This window comes from Dreissena polymorpha, chromosome 9 (genome assembly GCF_020536995.1).
Source record: "Dreissena polymorpha isolate Duluth1 chromosome 9, UMN_Dpol_1.0, whole genome shotgun sequence".
NCBI lineage: Eukaryota > Metazoa > Mollusca > Bivalvia > Myida > Dreissenidae > Dreissena > Dreissena polymorpha.
This window is the reverse complement of record NC_068363.1, coordinates 47266433-47281678: the sequence shown is the minus strand read 5'-3', so window position 1 is coordinate 47281678 and position 15246 is coordinate 47266433. Positions and strand designations below refer to the sequence as shown.

At 37.1% G+C, this 15246-nt stretch overlaps 2 protein-coding genes across 2 annotated transcripts; one reads left to right on the top strand and one right to left on the bottom strand.

Moving 5' to 3' along the window:
* Positions 1–4256: 4256 nt before the first annotated feature.
* Positions 4257–6291, bottom strand: LOC127844202 (uncharacterized). Its single transcript, XM_052374272.1, has 2 exons — positions 5787–6291; positions 4257–5342 (listed from the first exon to the last, which is right to left on the bottom strand). Exons 1-2 carry the CDS (start codon positions 6195–6197, stop codon positions 4797–4799), a joined length of 957 nt encoding a protein of 318 aa, XP_052230232.1. The 5' UTR covers positions 6198–6291; the 3' UTR covers positions 4257–4796.
* Positions 6292–12664: 6373 nt separating this feature from the next.
* LOC127844214 (CCAAT/enhancer-binding protein gamma-like) lies at positions 12665–14272 on the top strand. Its single transcript, XM_052374282.1, has 2 exons — positions 12665–12780; positions 13448–14272. Exon 2 carries the CDS (start codon positions 13503–13505, stop codon positions 13908–13910), a length of 408 nt encoding a protein of 135 aa, XP_052230242.1. The 5' UTR covers positions 12665–12780; positions 13448–13502; the 3' UTR covers positions 13911–14272.
* The last annotated feature ends 974 nt before the right edge of the window (positions 14273–15246 follow it).

The window sequence follows — 15246 nt, the reverse complement described above, 5'->3', positions numbered from 1 at the left end:
AGGCTTAGAAAATCTGAACCACGAGCCTTGGCGAGTGGTTCAGATTTTCGTGCCGAGCAAGATAAATTTTGCTTTATTCGGCACCGACCTAGTATTCAATTTATCCCATCAATTTTCTTAGTCGTAAATTATTTCTTTAAAAATAGATTAGGAAAATCGAACTAGACGGAAAATCCCAAAGATATTTTAAGCAAACATTGTTTCATTTTTTTAATCGTGTCGAGCCTAATACATTACAAAAAGATCAGTAACTAACCTGTTTTTCTGTTTATCATACCTCTACGTCCCCGATTTTTAAGAAATAATGAAAAAAGACACTTAACAACTGCATCTTTAGCGTGAAACAACATGCATTGTGTCGTATGACGTGTTAATAATGACGTCACGAGTACGCGCACTTAATATTTATAAATAATGTTAATTTGCTTTTTGAGTTGCATTATGTGTTAAAAATATATTACATCTTGGTATCAAATTGTTTGTTTTGTTGAATCTGATTCGATTTTACTAAACATGATAACTTTATAGTTGATTCCGAGTAATATGAACATTCTTCGCCGCGCGTGACAGCTATATTTCAGCACTGCTGAAATACAGGTAAATTTATTCCACAGTGGTTTATTTCGACAATGCACGTCTGATGATGGGATAAAAATGATTACTTTATAGTTGATTCCGAGTAATATGACCATTCTCCGCCGCGCGTGACAGCTATATTTCTGCACTGCCGAAATAGAGGAAAATTTATTCCACAGTGGTTTATTTTGACAATGCACGTCTTATGATGGGATAAAGTGCGTGACGCGAGTAAATCATAGAAATCGTGGAAGTTAAGGCGTGGTCGTGTTCCTTTTAAAAGACTTCTTATCAAGTGTGCACTTTTCGTTCTCAAACTGTGCACTATAACTTAGGACAGTGACATATTTGGTTTTATTTTCCACGTATGACAGACCAGTGCACTCCTAAGGTGACGAATATTTGTTTTCGTAGAATTTTCGATGGTAATAATGTGCTTACGTATTGTATTATTATAAAATTGTTTGTTTGACGTAGCTTCGGCAATATTCACGTATGAACGGGATATTTACACACGGCGTCCAAGAAAAGAAAATGCAAACAATATACATTCGTATTAATTAAAAAGTGGAATGCGATAAAAAAAAAGTTGATATACTCGTTTGTTACCTCCTTATAGTACATATTTCAGTATATTTTAGTTGTACGTGACTTTTTATTGCTTATTGCTGCTGATAGTGCGATAAGATCTCTGTGTGCATGCACTTCAATGTAAGTGCACGTAGGTCTAATTACCACGCGGAAATGCGTAAATCTATTCAAGATACGTAATATATGTATCCTGACGTTAAATAATATAGAATAACAATCGCTTAAAACATAAATATTTCCTAGACTATGTGCCTAGTGTACTAGTGCATTACCGCACACGTTAGATGCAATCATGTTGTTGCATTACCGCACACGTTAGATGCAATCATGTTGTTGCATTACCGCACACGTTAGATGCAATCATGTTGTTTTTCGATACATGCCTGAATATGTATCCAAAATAACTCCTACAAAAATCTCGACTTCAACGGCCGGCTTGTTGGTGGAGCTACAAATCGGATGATTGCGGGCTTTACCTGGTTCGGCCACATAACTTGTGTGGGATTTGTCGTGGAATCCATTCTTTCTCCGCTCTTACCCTTACCTCTGATTCAATTAGGCAAGTTGTAATTTAATGGCATATGTCTGTGCGCATAAATTTGTACTTAAAAACCAGCTTTCCCATGAAAATTTTGAGTTGGTTAATTGACTTCCGCCGTATGACTGAAAATACTGATCAACACGAAAAAATATCAACAAACGAAAAAACAACAGCAACAATCGAATGTAAATTAACCGTGTATGCCTAGTGGACTCTCCAATCCTTCTAAATTGGATCAATTTATTTCCAAAATTAGGGATGTCTAGTATATTTATTTCTGTATTTAGAATATTTCTTACAGAAATGCCTTTAAGCAAACAGCGTAGACCCTGGGTCTACGCTGTTTGCCAAGGCTTTTTTTCTAGACGCTGGGCATAAACGGGTTAAGCAACAATAGGGTATTCACAATCAGCAGCGTGTGTGCCTTTTAATTAAATATAGTAAACGGCACTGCTTTGTCCCATAAAACACATACAATATATAATTATATTATTTTCTCGTGGCTTGCTTTCTTATCACGCGTGAAAATATTATATTGGAATGATTATTAAATCTTGATCACGACCCTTCGCTGATGTGTTGATCACATAGCATGACGAGTCCCCGTTGATTAACCTGCACAGTGTGTATCAATAAATAGATTTTGGGCAAAGAGGGTATTCCCATTTTGCACGGTCAGATGCACATGTGTCATCGTTATTTTTAGCGAGTAGTTCATCGCGAGTTCATCGCTTCCTGGTTGTTGTAGTTTAGTGTTGTTGCAACATTTCATCAGACTTTACCCGAAATAGGGAGACATTGGACAAATGAGATCGTAGATTTATGTATGCATTTATCTTTTTATGAAAAAAGAATATTTTATTGTTTTAGTCCTTTTTGCGCATTCAAGTGATGAGGGATAGAGATTAGTTAATCAATTTTGGTATATATATATATCCACGAAATGGGTTTAATTGTGTCATTTTCATGTTTTCGTATTATAGAATTACAATGTATTCTGACAGGTTTAATATTGGATAAAAAAAAATTTGGTTAACCGTGTGTTCCATTTTTTGAAACACTGTACTCGTATGTATTAATTGTTAAAAATGTAGATTTCGATGAATGTTTATCAGTTCAGACCATCTTATTTAATAATATAGGTACCTGACTGGCCTATTAATGAATACCAAAACCCGCTACAGAAACAAACAAAATGTTACTTGCCTCGACCCAGTCTACTTTAGGTGCCCCATCATCTTATAAGCTTTTTTTAATATATCAATACAATAATAATGATTTCGGTCTTTAATGAATTTCCGTATCAAAGTGCACACACATAAATAGATATGTCGTCCGCCTAGCGATCGGTAAGTAACGGGTTCGATCCGCACTGTGGGAGCGTTCATCAGATTTCTCCCCATATATACCAATTACTGGTTATAGTACCAGGAAACGGACTCGATAGCGTTTCAAATAGTCTTTCTATGCAATAGAATAGGGGCCTTTTCACAGATTTTGGCATGTTTTGAAGTTTGTCATTAATTGCTTTATATTGATAAATGTAAACCATAAATTTTAAAAAATGAAAAAAGTAGATCGTAGCAGGGCTCGAACCAGTGACCCCCAGAATCATGAAGTAAGAACGCATTAAGCCAACTGAGCTATCCTGCCAAACCTACATAAGAAGCGTATTTTATACCTTATATAAGCAATTTTCGTAGTTTCACAAATTTAAACGACAACAACAGAACTTTCCAAATTATTCAATCGTTTCGCGTTTAGCAACGCTTTATAATTTTTAGGTTTTTAAATCGCCAAAAGATGCATATAATGGCTATATTAGACCATGGATGGCAAATGTTCAGTATTTCCTCACAAATATCATAACTAAACCGAAAATTTGCGAATCTGAAACAACTTTTTTCAATTTTGTCAATTTACTAAACCGTGAAAAGATCCCTTTAAAGCTAAAATAAATAGGTGTAAACTAAATAAATAAATAGATCATTTTATAAAATTGAGCCGCAATATGGGAAAACGGGGCTTGATGTATGTGCTTAAAGTGCAGTCCGGGGCTTGATGTATGTGCTTAAAGTGCAGTCTGCACAGACTAATCAGGGGCGACACTTTCCATTTTTATGGAATTTTTCGTTCATAATTAGTCTCTTCTCAACGAAAAACGAGTTAAGGCTGAAATGGTCGTCTCTGAGAAGCCTTTGCGAACTGACCAGGCTAATCTGGGACGATACTTTAGGTTCATGCTTTACGCCCGGTTAAGTCACCAATGGGTTAAATACTGGGATACATACTATCAATATTAATCTTTTAACAGTTCAAGAGTTAGGGCAACTATGGTTTTTCGTTGTATTGATTGTTTGAATAACTTTGGGACAGTGGTGGTTTAACTGACAATTTCTCCAATAGATTTAAAGTATGTACATACGACTTGTTGAGACAAGATGACTTATGTATACATGAACTCTTATCAATCGAACATCGATCGATAAAACCACACGATATAAAGCAAGTGTAGATTAAAACAAACAAAACAACAGAACACATGGGGTACAGTTTAGCCATTTTTTATTTCAAAGAGCTTGTATGTCCTCGATAGCAAGAATAACAACTCTTTGAAGAATAACATTATAAAAAAATGACGGAATTAAACTCCGACAAACATACAAATTCTCCACGTAACATGTACAGAGGATTTCATCATGTTCATAATCGATTAGACGCGTTTGATTCGATTTCTTTGGTTCAGGTACAAAAAAGCAATGTACGTACGATGAAACGAATAACATATATATAAACTATTTAATTATGCCCATATGTAATATCAAGATATTATGATATACCTCTTTATCAAACGTTAGCAAATAACAATATAAATAAGGTATTAATAGTAAAGTCGTACAAAAGATGGATCTGAACATATATAATGACCAATATAAAGATAATATATAGAAACACACGTCTTGCACTGCAAGAAGAATCACAACATTTCTGTTCACACAAACAACACGGAATATGCATAAAAATTTGAAATAAAAATGATGATCTAGAGCTACGTTGCATTATAATGTCAGCAGCCATTAAATGTTCGTCATCTGCTAATGATGTCTTCAAAATTGTCAGGTAATGACGCTCCGACATTAATGAAAAGGCTTTTAAGAACGTTAAGCTCTTTCGTGAGCAAGTCCACTTTCTTTTGCAAACGTTCGTTTTCGTTTGAAAGCTGACTGACGCGGGTTTCAGTCTCATCTTGGCGAAGTTTCGCTTTTTCGCGGCTCTTACGCACTGCCACGTTATTCCGCGCGCGTTTCTCGTAATACTCTGCTGTGTCCTTTGGCGGTTCCCGTTTTCGTGGACGAATTGGCCCGTTTGCGGATGGTTTCCGCCCTGGTTTCCGGCACTCGTACACAACTGGTGACCCGGGCGTTGTACAGCGACTAGAACTCGGGGACCAGGAGCTCTGGCTGTCGGCAGCGCAAATCTGGGAGTCGAATCCATCCGACAGACCGCCTTGGCAGCTTGGGATGAGATCCTCCTGTTTTATCGTGAGGATCGAGTTTCCCACGCGGCCGTTTGTGTTTCTTGCTAAGTCGCCTGCGTGTGTCATACAGAGCTTCTGAGCAGGTTCCGGAACAAACTGGAAAATAGAAAGTAAAACTTTGTTTTAATATTAGAATAAAAATGTATCGTACATGAAAGGCTGCCTTGTTTTTCTGTTCAATAAATTATTAACAGAATCGATATTGGCTTGCAACATCACTTCACGCATACTGCCCCAGTTTCATGCCAAGGCTATTAGCTAAATCAACAAGTAGATCAATAATACCCGCTATACCGGTCAGCTAGATCTATTAAGTTTTGAAAATAACTGCGCCTCCGGTGGGCTGAATGGGTCGATAATCCATTATCGGGTCGTGAGAAATATGACAAGCTTTCTTCACAGCTAATGTACTAGTTTATAACTTTATACATGGTACCCATGTGACCATTCTTAATATAGACCGGTAGGTCAACCGTGAAAAAAACAACAGTTTATTTATCAAGTCGATCAATATATAAATGAAAATTTGTATATATTTACCTTCGAAATATCCAGGAAATCACCGTTAATGTTCCCAGTGGAGCTGTTGTCTTCCACAAGGTCAAGTTCGCCCTGTGTCAGAAAGTTGTCCAAAATCATCGGTCCCTCTCCACTTGCTATCGTTGGGATAGCACTGTTAATGAGCTCTTGGAGATCCACCACGGTTTCTAATGTCGGGTCAAATTGACCTAAGCTGTCACTGAATTGAGTGTCTTCGGCAAAAGTGAACGCAGAACTTGATAAGTCTCGTTTGTGCACAATAATGTCCGGGAGCACCTCTTCATACATTCGCGGAGATTCCATCGTTGCAAATGTTAAAGAGCCGTCCGTGTTTGGCGATTGGCATGTTGAGTCTATTAAAGAATCAGCAAAGTTAAAGCTTAAAGTCTCCAGACCTGCGGCCGTAGGCATACACGTTGTAGAATACAGTTTGAAAACTGTTGTGTTTACGTTTAGTAAACTTGAATGAACAGTTAACGATTTCGCAATGCCGGTGAAATGGTATTCTCTCGCTTATATAGTGTAGAGCAACACTTTGACATGCGTGAATTCACGTCACAAATTACTCCGCGGTATATTTATAATACGATATTATAATTAAAGAATGTATATTGACCATTTTTTTAAATAAGTTGCCATATATTTAGATTAACGTAATTGTAAAAATAATAAATATCATAACTATTGCTTATTTAAAACTAAGGAGTATTTTCCATGCACTATTTGGTGTTGTAAAGCCTATTCATAACGTATTACTAATAATAGAAAATGCGGTAATGTTGAGTTTCCAATTTAGCTAAATATAGACTTTACTAATCGACATGTGCTCCCCTACAACGATCGGTTTGACGTCATTGACGAGATATTCGTAGAAACGGTAGGAAAGTAGTACGCGGAAATTTGTACTTTACTTGCGGTTTTTCAAAAAAGAGATTTGTGTTACTTAAACAATTAAATGTTTGTTTACAAAAGTTTTGAATATGCCATTTAAAAAAAAAGGTTTTTATTTACTTAACAACAAGGCAGGCAATGTTAACGTTTTAATAGAAAGTACGCTACAAACGAAATACGGTTGGAGTGATGAACCTACGGGTACATTTTTACGGGTATATGTTTCACCCCACAATCAGGATACGGTATGTAAACCACACCATTTAAATATTGACACAGATTTTAACCGTAATGTTCATGTGATCTCACTTGTGGGGCCAAAAATAGTTCCATAGTGAACTAAATATAGCTTTTTTTGGTCGAGGCGGCAACTGTGACGTAGAAGTGTTAATCACGGGATAATTCGATTACCTGTGACGTCAAAATAGGCGGTTAAGAAACTTGGCAGCGATTCAAGACCCGTGTGATAATGGAATTTGGCACATATCGTGGATTTTATTGACTATTCGAAACGACCTTGGTGATCGAACTCATAGCAAAATTTCGATTTGTCTTTCATATAATCTACTTGGTCCATATGCTATGCTATTGAAAAAGAATCAAATAAGCGAATATCATGTATCAAATCAATCAAAGGTCTGTCAATGTTTTTAAGTTGTAATATATCTATGCAAACATCTATGAAGAAATGATTTAGTTATTTTTTATTATGTATTTATAGATCTTTGATCTATATTGATTCGTAACCATGTGAGTGAAAGGTAAAAAATAGAACTACTGAAAAAGTCCATAATATAATACAAAGACTGAGTCCGAATGCGCACATAGTCAGTGGCAACATCACAAGACCACGCCAAAATTTAAACGTCTTTCAGTGAAAAAAGCTGAAAAGTGCAGATTTTATTAAAAAAACGTCCCAAACGTTTGTGTGCCCATGAAGTAAATAAGGCAGTGGTGCTGTGACACACAGCGGATCCTCATTTAATGCGGCCTCGGTCGTGGAAAGTCCCCACACAAGGCACATATACACAGGGGCGTAGATAACCTCCCAACATTGGGGGGCGGTCCAAATTCTGTACTGGGAACATAAAGAGGTTCGTTTGAGAGGATTGTCCTCTCCCGTGGTTCAGAAAAAAAATAATTACAATTAATATGGTGCGTTTTGGGGGAACTTTCATGTTGATATAAATGTTATTTTCTTTCCAAAAACTCTAATTACAACATAAAATTCATCAATCAGAGTTTACTGATGTACTTAGAGAACAAAAATATTTTCAAACTAATTACTGTTTTTCACGCGTATATTTACTCAAAATTGTTTAAAGTGGCAGTTACCTTTGAATTAAAGCGGTCAATTATAATTAAAAGAATCGCCTGTCCCTAATCAAAACACCGACAGTGCAATCACGGAAAAGAACAATGAAACAAATAACGCAATGACATTTACCCCGGCCCCTAGTTTATGACACCTAACAAGGGATATTGACACATCACTATTGGCAACCTCAGAGCAGACGGAGAGGGGACACATGGCTTCTGCACTAACGGCGCGTGATTACAAAAATACTGGTTTTGGGGCGGCAATTTTTGGCGGATTTACGTTTATTTATATAACGATGACTAGCTGAAATATTGGAGGGCGGCCGCCCCCCCCCCCTGCCCCCCCATTATCTACGCCCCTGATACACGTCGACGCATGACCAACGTACAGTTTCCCAAGGCATGCTAAGTCGTGTCCCTCAGGCTCCCTCAAGCTCTCAACAATACAATTGCTAACGGCGAATTTAGAAATTTGTTTCAGTGTTTTCTTGCGTAAGAAAAAGTCGTCGTTATTTCTGCCCTGTTTATAACAAACAGTTTTATAAATTAAATATAATTTAATATATAATTCTTTTTCACTTTTAAGTTGTTTTAGTTGTGTTCATGTCCACAATTGTAGTTTATCTCGTGCATTCATGCGTCGAACTTACACAATTTAATGCAAATATCTGTTCGTTTCTATTACTTGTAAATAGTTTACTTCATTGAACAAAGGGAGTTAACTCAAAAACGGTCTGTCGTTTTTTTGGCAGAATTACATACCTTACAAAAAACCACGATACTAGATAGCGACGATTCCACCACCAATTACCAGCAAGTTTCAGAGTGTCAGATCGAAAGGCATTTGTAATTTTTAAACAGCTTGACTTTTCGTCCCGAACGGGGCTTGAACTTGTGTTGTCATTTTTTCTGATGTCATTCCCGACGATTCCGACAAGGAGTGATACATCGGGAGTTTGTTAATTCGGTTTGGCTGCCTTTATAGTCTTTCTATAGCAAAGGGCCCACCGGATGTCGAAACCATACGTATCTTGATACATCATTCGGGATGGATCGAAAGGAGATGGGGAGGGGCGATGGTAGTGGCCTCAATGCCCGGGAAAACATGTGCAGCAATACAGACAAGTGTCCCTGGTTTGACGGTATCACGTACGCTAAGCGTCTTTTGGAAACTGTCTGGGTGTTTGGGCGACTTCTCTTGAATGCATGGTCATGATGGATCGCAGTGGAAACTGATTCAAAGCAAGCTTGAAAAATTACAGCTAGAAGTTGTTACCCTCTCGGTGACTGGTACTGCACAATTATGTGCATCAGTGCTTATTTATAAAAACGTATTTGGAAAACATCATTAATGCTAGTATCCTGGAACGTGATAATTATGGTTAACATTGGGTATTGGTGGGTATAGGTTTTGACATAATGAAGCCTCATTCTTGGAAGAACCTGCATATTTCATATACTGCACACATCACAAGTAGCTGGTAGTTGTGTTGTCCAGGAAGCACGGAATCCGGCACTGAAAATGCATTTTTGGATTTCACATGGCAAGAACCATTATTGTTGTTTTTAATTCAAAGTTTCAAGTTTGGGTGTATGATGCGGCACCATGGTCTATTAGCGTTATCTGTTCAGCCTGTAACCCCCGTATTAAGGACTCGGTGTTTCTATCAGAGTTACAACACCTTTAGCTCTTAGTCTAATGACATCCACTGTGAGTACATTCAAGGGAGCCTTACCCTTGGGCCAAAGGCAATAGCTAATATCTTCAACGCACGGTGTTGCTGCCGTAGTATATATTGGGTATTTTAATAGGGATGATAGTGCCAACCTTTCACTCCCCCAACCCCGCGCTCCAACCCAAGACACCTTCTGGTAGGGGGCCTTCCATAAAGTATGTTACGCTTTTTTGCCATTTTTACCCCCCCCCCCCCCCCTCCCTCTGTCACAAACTGTCACACAATCTTGGACCCCCCCCCCTAAAGTACGTCAAAAAATCACACTTCGAACATATTTTTTTATAATTAATACCTATTTCAAATTTAATCTAAAACACAATTAACTATTAAAACGTATTAAAATTTTACTTTTCAAGGAGATACATTTTCTCTGATGAACATAAAGAGAAAGCTTCGGAATGTAAACATATAGGCCTAACCCTTTGAACTAATTAATAGAGGCAATTAACCAAAGTTTATCAACACCGTGAGATCTGGCATTTACTCGCATTTCCAACACTCATAATAACCCGCGAGCCTTTGGCCTCAAGCTTTTATGACTGTAGGGTGTTACGGTGGGCAGTGTGCATATTTATCCATGTGTTAACCTCTAATAAAAACGAAATGATAATTTAGATTTTCTTTCAACCCTTTACTAGCTAAAAATGGAACAGTCCAATAAATTATTTCGTAATTTACTAATGAAATGTGCGTGGGGGTTTTGCCTATTGAATAAGCCGGTCCAGTCAAGGTGTGTAATCAAAATTCAAACAACACATTCAGGAGATACGCAATTTGTCTCATTTTGACATAAAACTAATTCAAATGTTTCACAATTTTTGACAATTATTTTGGAATTCTACTAAAGAAATAATAAATAAATTAGAAATATTTTTTTTTAAATAAATGTATGACATCACACATGGCTTGACCCCCCCTCCCCCATGTCACAAACTATCACAATTTCTTAAACCCCTTCCCCCCACCTGGAGCGTGACATTCTTTATGGACGGCCCCTATGAACACCGAAAGTTGGTCCGGAACTGTTTATCTATCAAGGAATGCCTGGCTAATCTCACAGCAAGCCCTTACATCGAGATGCCAACCCCCTATCCGACCCGCTGGGTTGTGAAGGTCAACCCACTACCTTCTGTTAAACCAATAGTGTTCGTCGGACAACAATTTTCGTGGGTGTTTTTGAGCTCTTTCGAAAAGGAAATCAAATATCTAACGAACGTTCAAACATGAAGTCTTATATAAAATAATGTTTAAAAAAATCAACATCTCTAAGATTTAATAAATCTACGAAATTCCATACCAAAGAAAATAAATAAATCTATAGTTATTGGGTTAGCCTAGTACTACATACTAAAGATGTTTCGGCAGTCCCGGATTACCCATGAGGCAGAATAGGCAACTGCCTATCGGCCCCGTGACTTTTAGGGGCCCCACGAGACCGTGACGACAACGTGTTTTTTAATTTATTTACTTAGCCTTATCTAATGACTTGACAAAGACAATCATGTTGTATCAATGTTTTGTTCCAATGAGTGACTTGACATTGTCTTACCAATTTACAATCATTTATTACTTGCAAAACCGTAAGTGTTTTAGCTTTAACTCTTAATAAATAAGTACAGTGTCGTACTGGCATGGTAGGCTAATTTAAACAAGTTAAATCGACTGGGCGCTGACATTGTAGTAGGCATATGGCCAACTAAGGGCCTGGGGTGTGGGCCACAACAGTTTTACGGCCTATGGACCTCTACCATGCTAATTCGGCACTGTGTGTCTACAGACGTGCGTCGGGAAATTAACAAACTGCAGATACCCGCTTCTGACTTATAGCCTCATGATGCGCCTTAAGCATTCCTTGTGTGTTTATTTTGGCTATTTTAGTTAATTCATACCAATAATTCAATTATCGTTTCAAATTGCAATGTATATTGATATCGTATAAAACAGAGGATACTTGTTGGAGTTGGTTCAGTATCAATTTAAATTGAAAATACTCTTTTTTCTATGATCACGAGTGAATTAAAATCGATATTGTATGCTTACACATAATTATTTGTATATTTAAACTTGCGAATTACGCCCCTGGTGGCCATGTTTTTCAACCAACCATAACCATTTTCGAACTCGTCCAATATATAATGGGAGCAAATCTTCTGGTCAAGTTTCGTGAAGATTGGACGATAAATGTGGCGTCTAGACCGTTAACAATGTTTTACTTTAGAAATATAAGGAAAATGGCCCCGCCTCTAGAGTATTAAACATCAAATGCGAGACCGTACAACGCACGACGGACAAACGGCGATATCAAAAGCATGAGCATATTGTGCTCAGGTGAGCTCAAAACAACTTTATTTCACAGTATCACCGTTAATTTTCACTCTTTGAAACAGTAAATAATCAGTTACAATTCACAGATATTTTTCTATACATCACCGGAAATCATAAAATAAAACAAAATATTATGACGTCGATAACTGTGTATGAAGTGATGTAAATTCTTATTCTGTCATTCGCCTTCTGTATCTGTATCTGTGTAGTCTTCACCGCCAAAGATGGCGAACTCCAGTGGTTGCTGGGAGTACAAGTCCGATGTATAAATATCACACCTTCACCAAACTAGTTCCTATATACATGGTTTTCACAAGTATATCACAAAGTACATATATATACACATCACAGTCATTGCACAGTTTTCACAGGTATATCGTAAAGTACACATACGCACACGGGTTATTACAGACATTGGGGACATATCTAGACCACATGTTATTTATTTATTTATTTTTTTCTTCTTGTAACTGCTTGGTAAGTATTATTAATAATTGATCTGATTGAATAGGTAATTTTATTGTTATATATATTTGGATTTTTTTTGTCTCGACTAGGTCGGTTAACGTTTTGGTTCGTGTTCTCACCGACGCGATTCATTCGTACCTTAATGGTTCCCACAATTTGCGTCAGTCACAAGTTGGGAAGAACACATCGGGATTGAGTGATTATTGCGTCTAGATTTTCTTGAGAAATCATTAGGAATTTAAAATCAAATTAAGGTTAGGATACATTAATTTTGTGTGGCGAATTTTCAGTGATATAATGAAGCTACTCTTTTGATACATCAGAATAGTTATAATATTTGCAAATACAATGGAAAAGCACAAAATTACGCTTTTAAATTTATGTTCAACGTCGGCAGCCATCTTTGTTTCCATTGCCGGTTGTCAATCGCGTACTTTCATGATTTGACATGAAATGTATCTTTCTTTATTGTAAAAAATCAAAACCTACGTGAAAGTATGAATATTTTGATATGCAAATGTATACAAACTGTTCAATAACTGTTCGATTGGGCTATGTAAATAGTATTTTGCGAAAAGGAAACCAGGGTTTCGCAATTATTGCGCAATACGGAATGTTTTGAGTCGCTTGCATCAGCAATTTTGTATTTTTATTGGGTTTTTTTCCATTCTCAGTTAAGTTAACATCTGTACCTCGTTAAGAAATGCGTATTTTTTCAAATGATATCATCTGATCTTATATTTTTTTACTCTTGTAATGTTGGTTTCCTTGTCATAAAAATATTGAAATTTACAACTTTAAATTTTAGTTTATTTCCATTGGTCCATATAATCATTGATAGTAATAAACTGATGAGGTAGTGATTAAAAAAAAGCTTACTACATTAAAACATTTTTTTAAGATGTGTTTTTTTGGTTTCAGGACATCAATGTTCAGATAGCACAACTATTCCTAGGCCATTAAGGAACTACATCTCATGAAAATGCCAATGAAAAAATCCTTGCCCCTCAGCGAGAGCTCCGATGATTCAGACGCCCATTCGCACAAGGAAAAGCGCCAGAAGATGAGCAAAGATGGTGACGAGTACATGGCAAGGAGGGAAAGGAACAACATTGCCGTGAGGAAGAGTCGAGAAAAGAGCCGGGCCAAAGCGAAGGAAACTGTCGAACAGGTTAACAAGCTGAGAAGAGAGAATGAAATGTTAGAGCAGAAGGTCACCATACTGTCGAAAGAGCTCAGTGTGCTGAAGGATCTGTTTCTGGCCCATGCCGGCAATGTTACAGAGATTGGCAGCCATCCATCACCACCTGCAACCACGGTCACTATCCAGGTGTCTTCATCTCCTCATGATCATCAATACTCCTCCCTGAAGCCTGGCAACTGACTCGCGGACTTCCTCGAGTCATTTCACATCACTGACTTCATTCTGAGACATTGCTTTATACATATTGTGTTTTTCGTGTACATTGTGATGCAGATACATCATTGGAACATTTTTAATGCCTGTTTTAGCAGCTATGGACTGAATACTATTAAGTTTAAGTCCTGACCCATATTTTATTCATAATTTGTTCCAGAATCAACTAAACATTGTTCTTGAGAACGTCTCAGTATATGAACCACTATATTACTTGTGGTTTTAAGTATTTTTATAGAATTATGAAAAATATTATATTGATATAAGCGAGGGCAAATTTTGTTGTGTCTTTGGTATTGTTATATGATAATAAATGTTGAAACAACTTATCTGTGCAGCATATAATCATTTTGTCTGACCATACCAAGCAATGTAGTACACAGGGTGCAGAATCAACAGTATTTTCAGGGGTTTACACACAGGCCGGACAAAATGTAAACATAACATTAAGAACTTTATTTTTGCAAATATATCAAGTTATTGAAATACATTTGCAAAAATCTATAGTGCAGTTTGTACCAATATCTTAAGGTATAAGAATAAATCCTTAAATACATCTGAAATCTGTGACACAATTTCCTGTTGCGTGAAACAAAACAAGTGTTCAATGAATGCAGTAAAAATGGAATTTTGAACAAGAACACATGCTTGATGAATAAAGTAATTCTGATGGATTTCACATTGCCGTAAGCAGCATAAAAATCTGTCTTTTATGCACTTGTTGAAATTCTTAAGAAAACTTGTTTAAAAAGTTATTTGAAATAAAGCACCACCTACCTTAGTGTTTAAATCCAGTAAGGTTAAAAGATGGAAACCCAAAAAGTCATGTGATCCTGCACTCTGGTCCAGATAATTCAATAATCAAAATATCAATATCAGATTAATACATTAGGAATACAAACTGTTGTCTTATTATGCCCCCCCTTCGAAGAAGAGGGGGTATATTGCTTTGCACATGTCGGTCTGTCGGTCAGTCCGTCCACCAGGTGGTTTCCGGATGATAACTCAAGAACACTTGGGCCTTGGATCATGAAATTTCATAGGTAGATTGATCATGACTCGCAGATGAGCCCTATTGATTTTGAGGTCACTAGGTCAAAGGTCAAGGTGACCCGGAATAGTAAAATGGTTTCCGGATGATAACTCGAGAACGCATACGCCTAGGATCATGAAACTCCATGGGTAGATTGATCATGACTCGCAGATGACCACTATTCATTTTGAGGTCACTAGGTCAAGGTCACGGTGACCCGAAATAGTAAAATGGTTTCCGGATGATAACTCAAGAACGCATACGCCTAGG

What these genes read in the sequence shown, in the direction of transcription:
- LOC127844202 (XM_052374272.1), bottom strand. Translation starts at nt 6,197, where the DNA reads ATGCCTACGGCCGCAGGTCTGGAGACTTTAAGCTTTAACTTTGCTGAT. An exon ending in ATTTCCTGGATATTTCGAAG is followed by an intron (nt 5,343 to 5,786) that starts GTAAATATATAC and finishes TCTATTTTCCAG; the next exon opens with TTTGTTCCGGAACCTGCTCA.
- LOC127844214 (XM_052374282.1), top strand. Translation starts at nt 13,503, where the DNA reads ATGAAAATGCCAATGAAAAAATCCTTGCCCCTCAGCGAGAGCTCCGAT.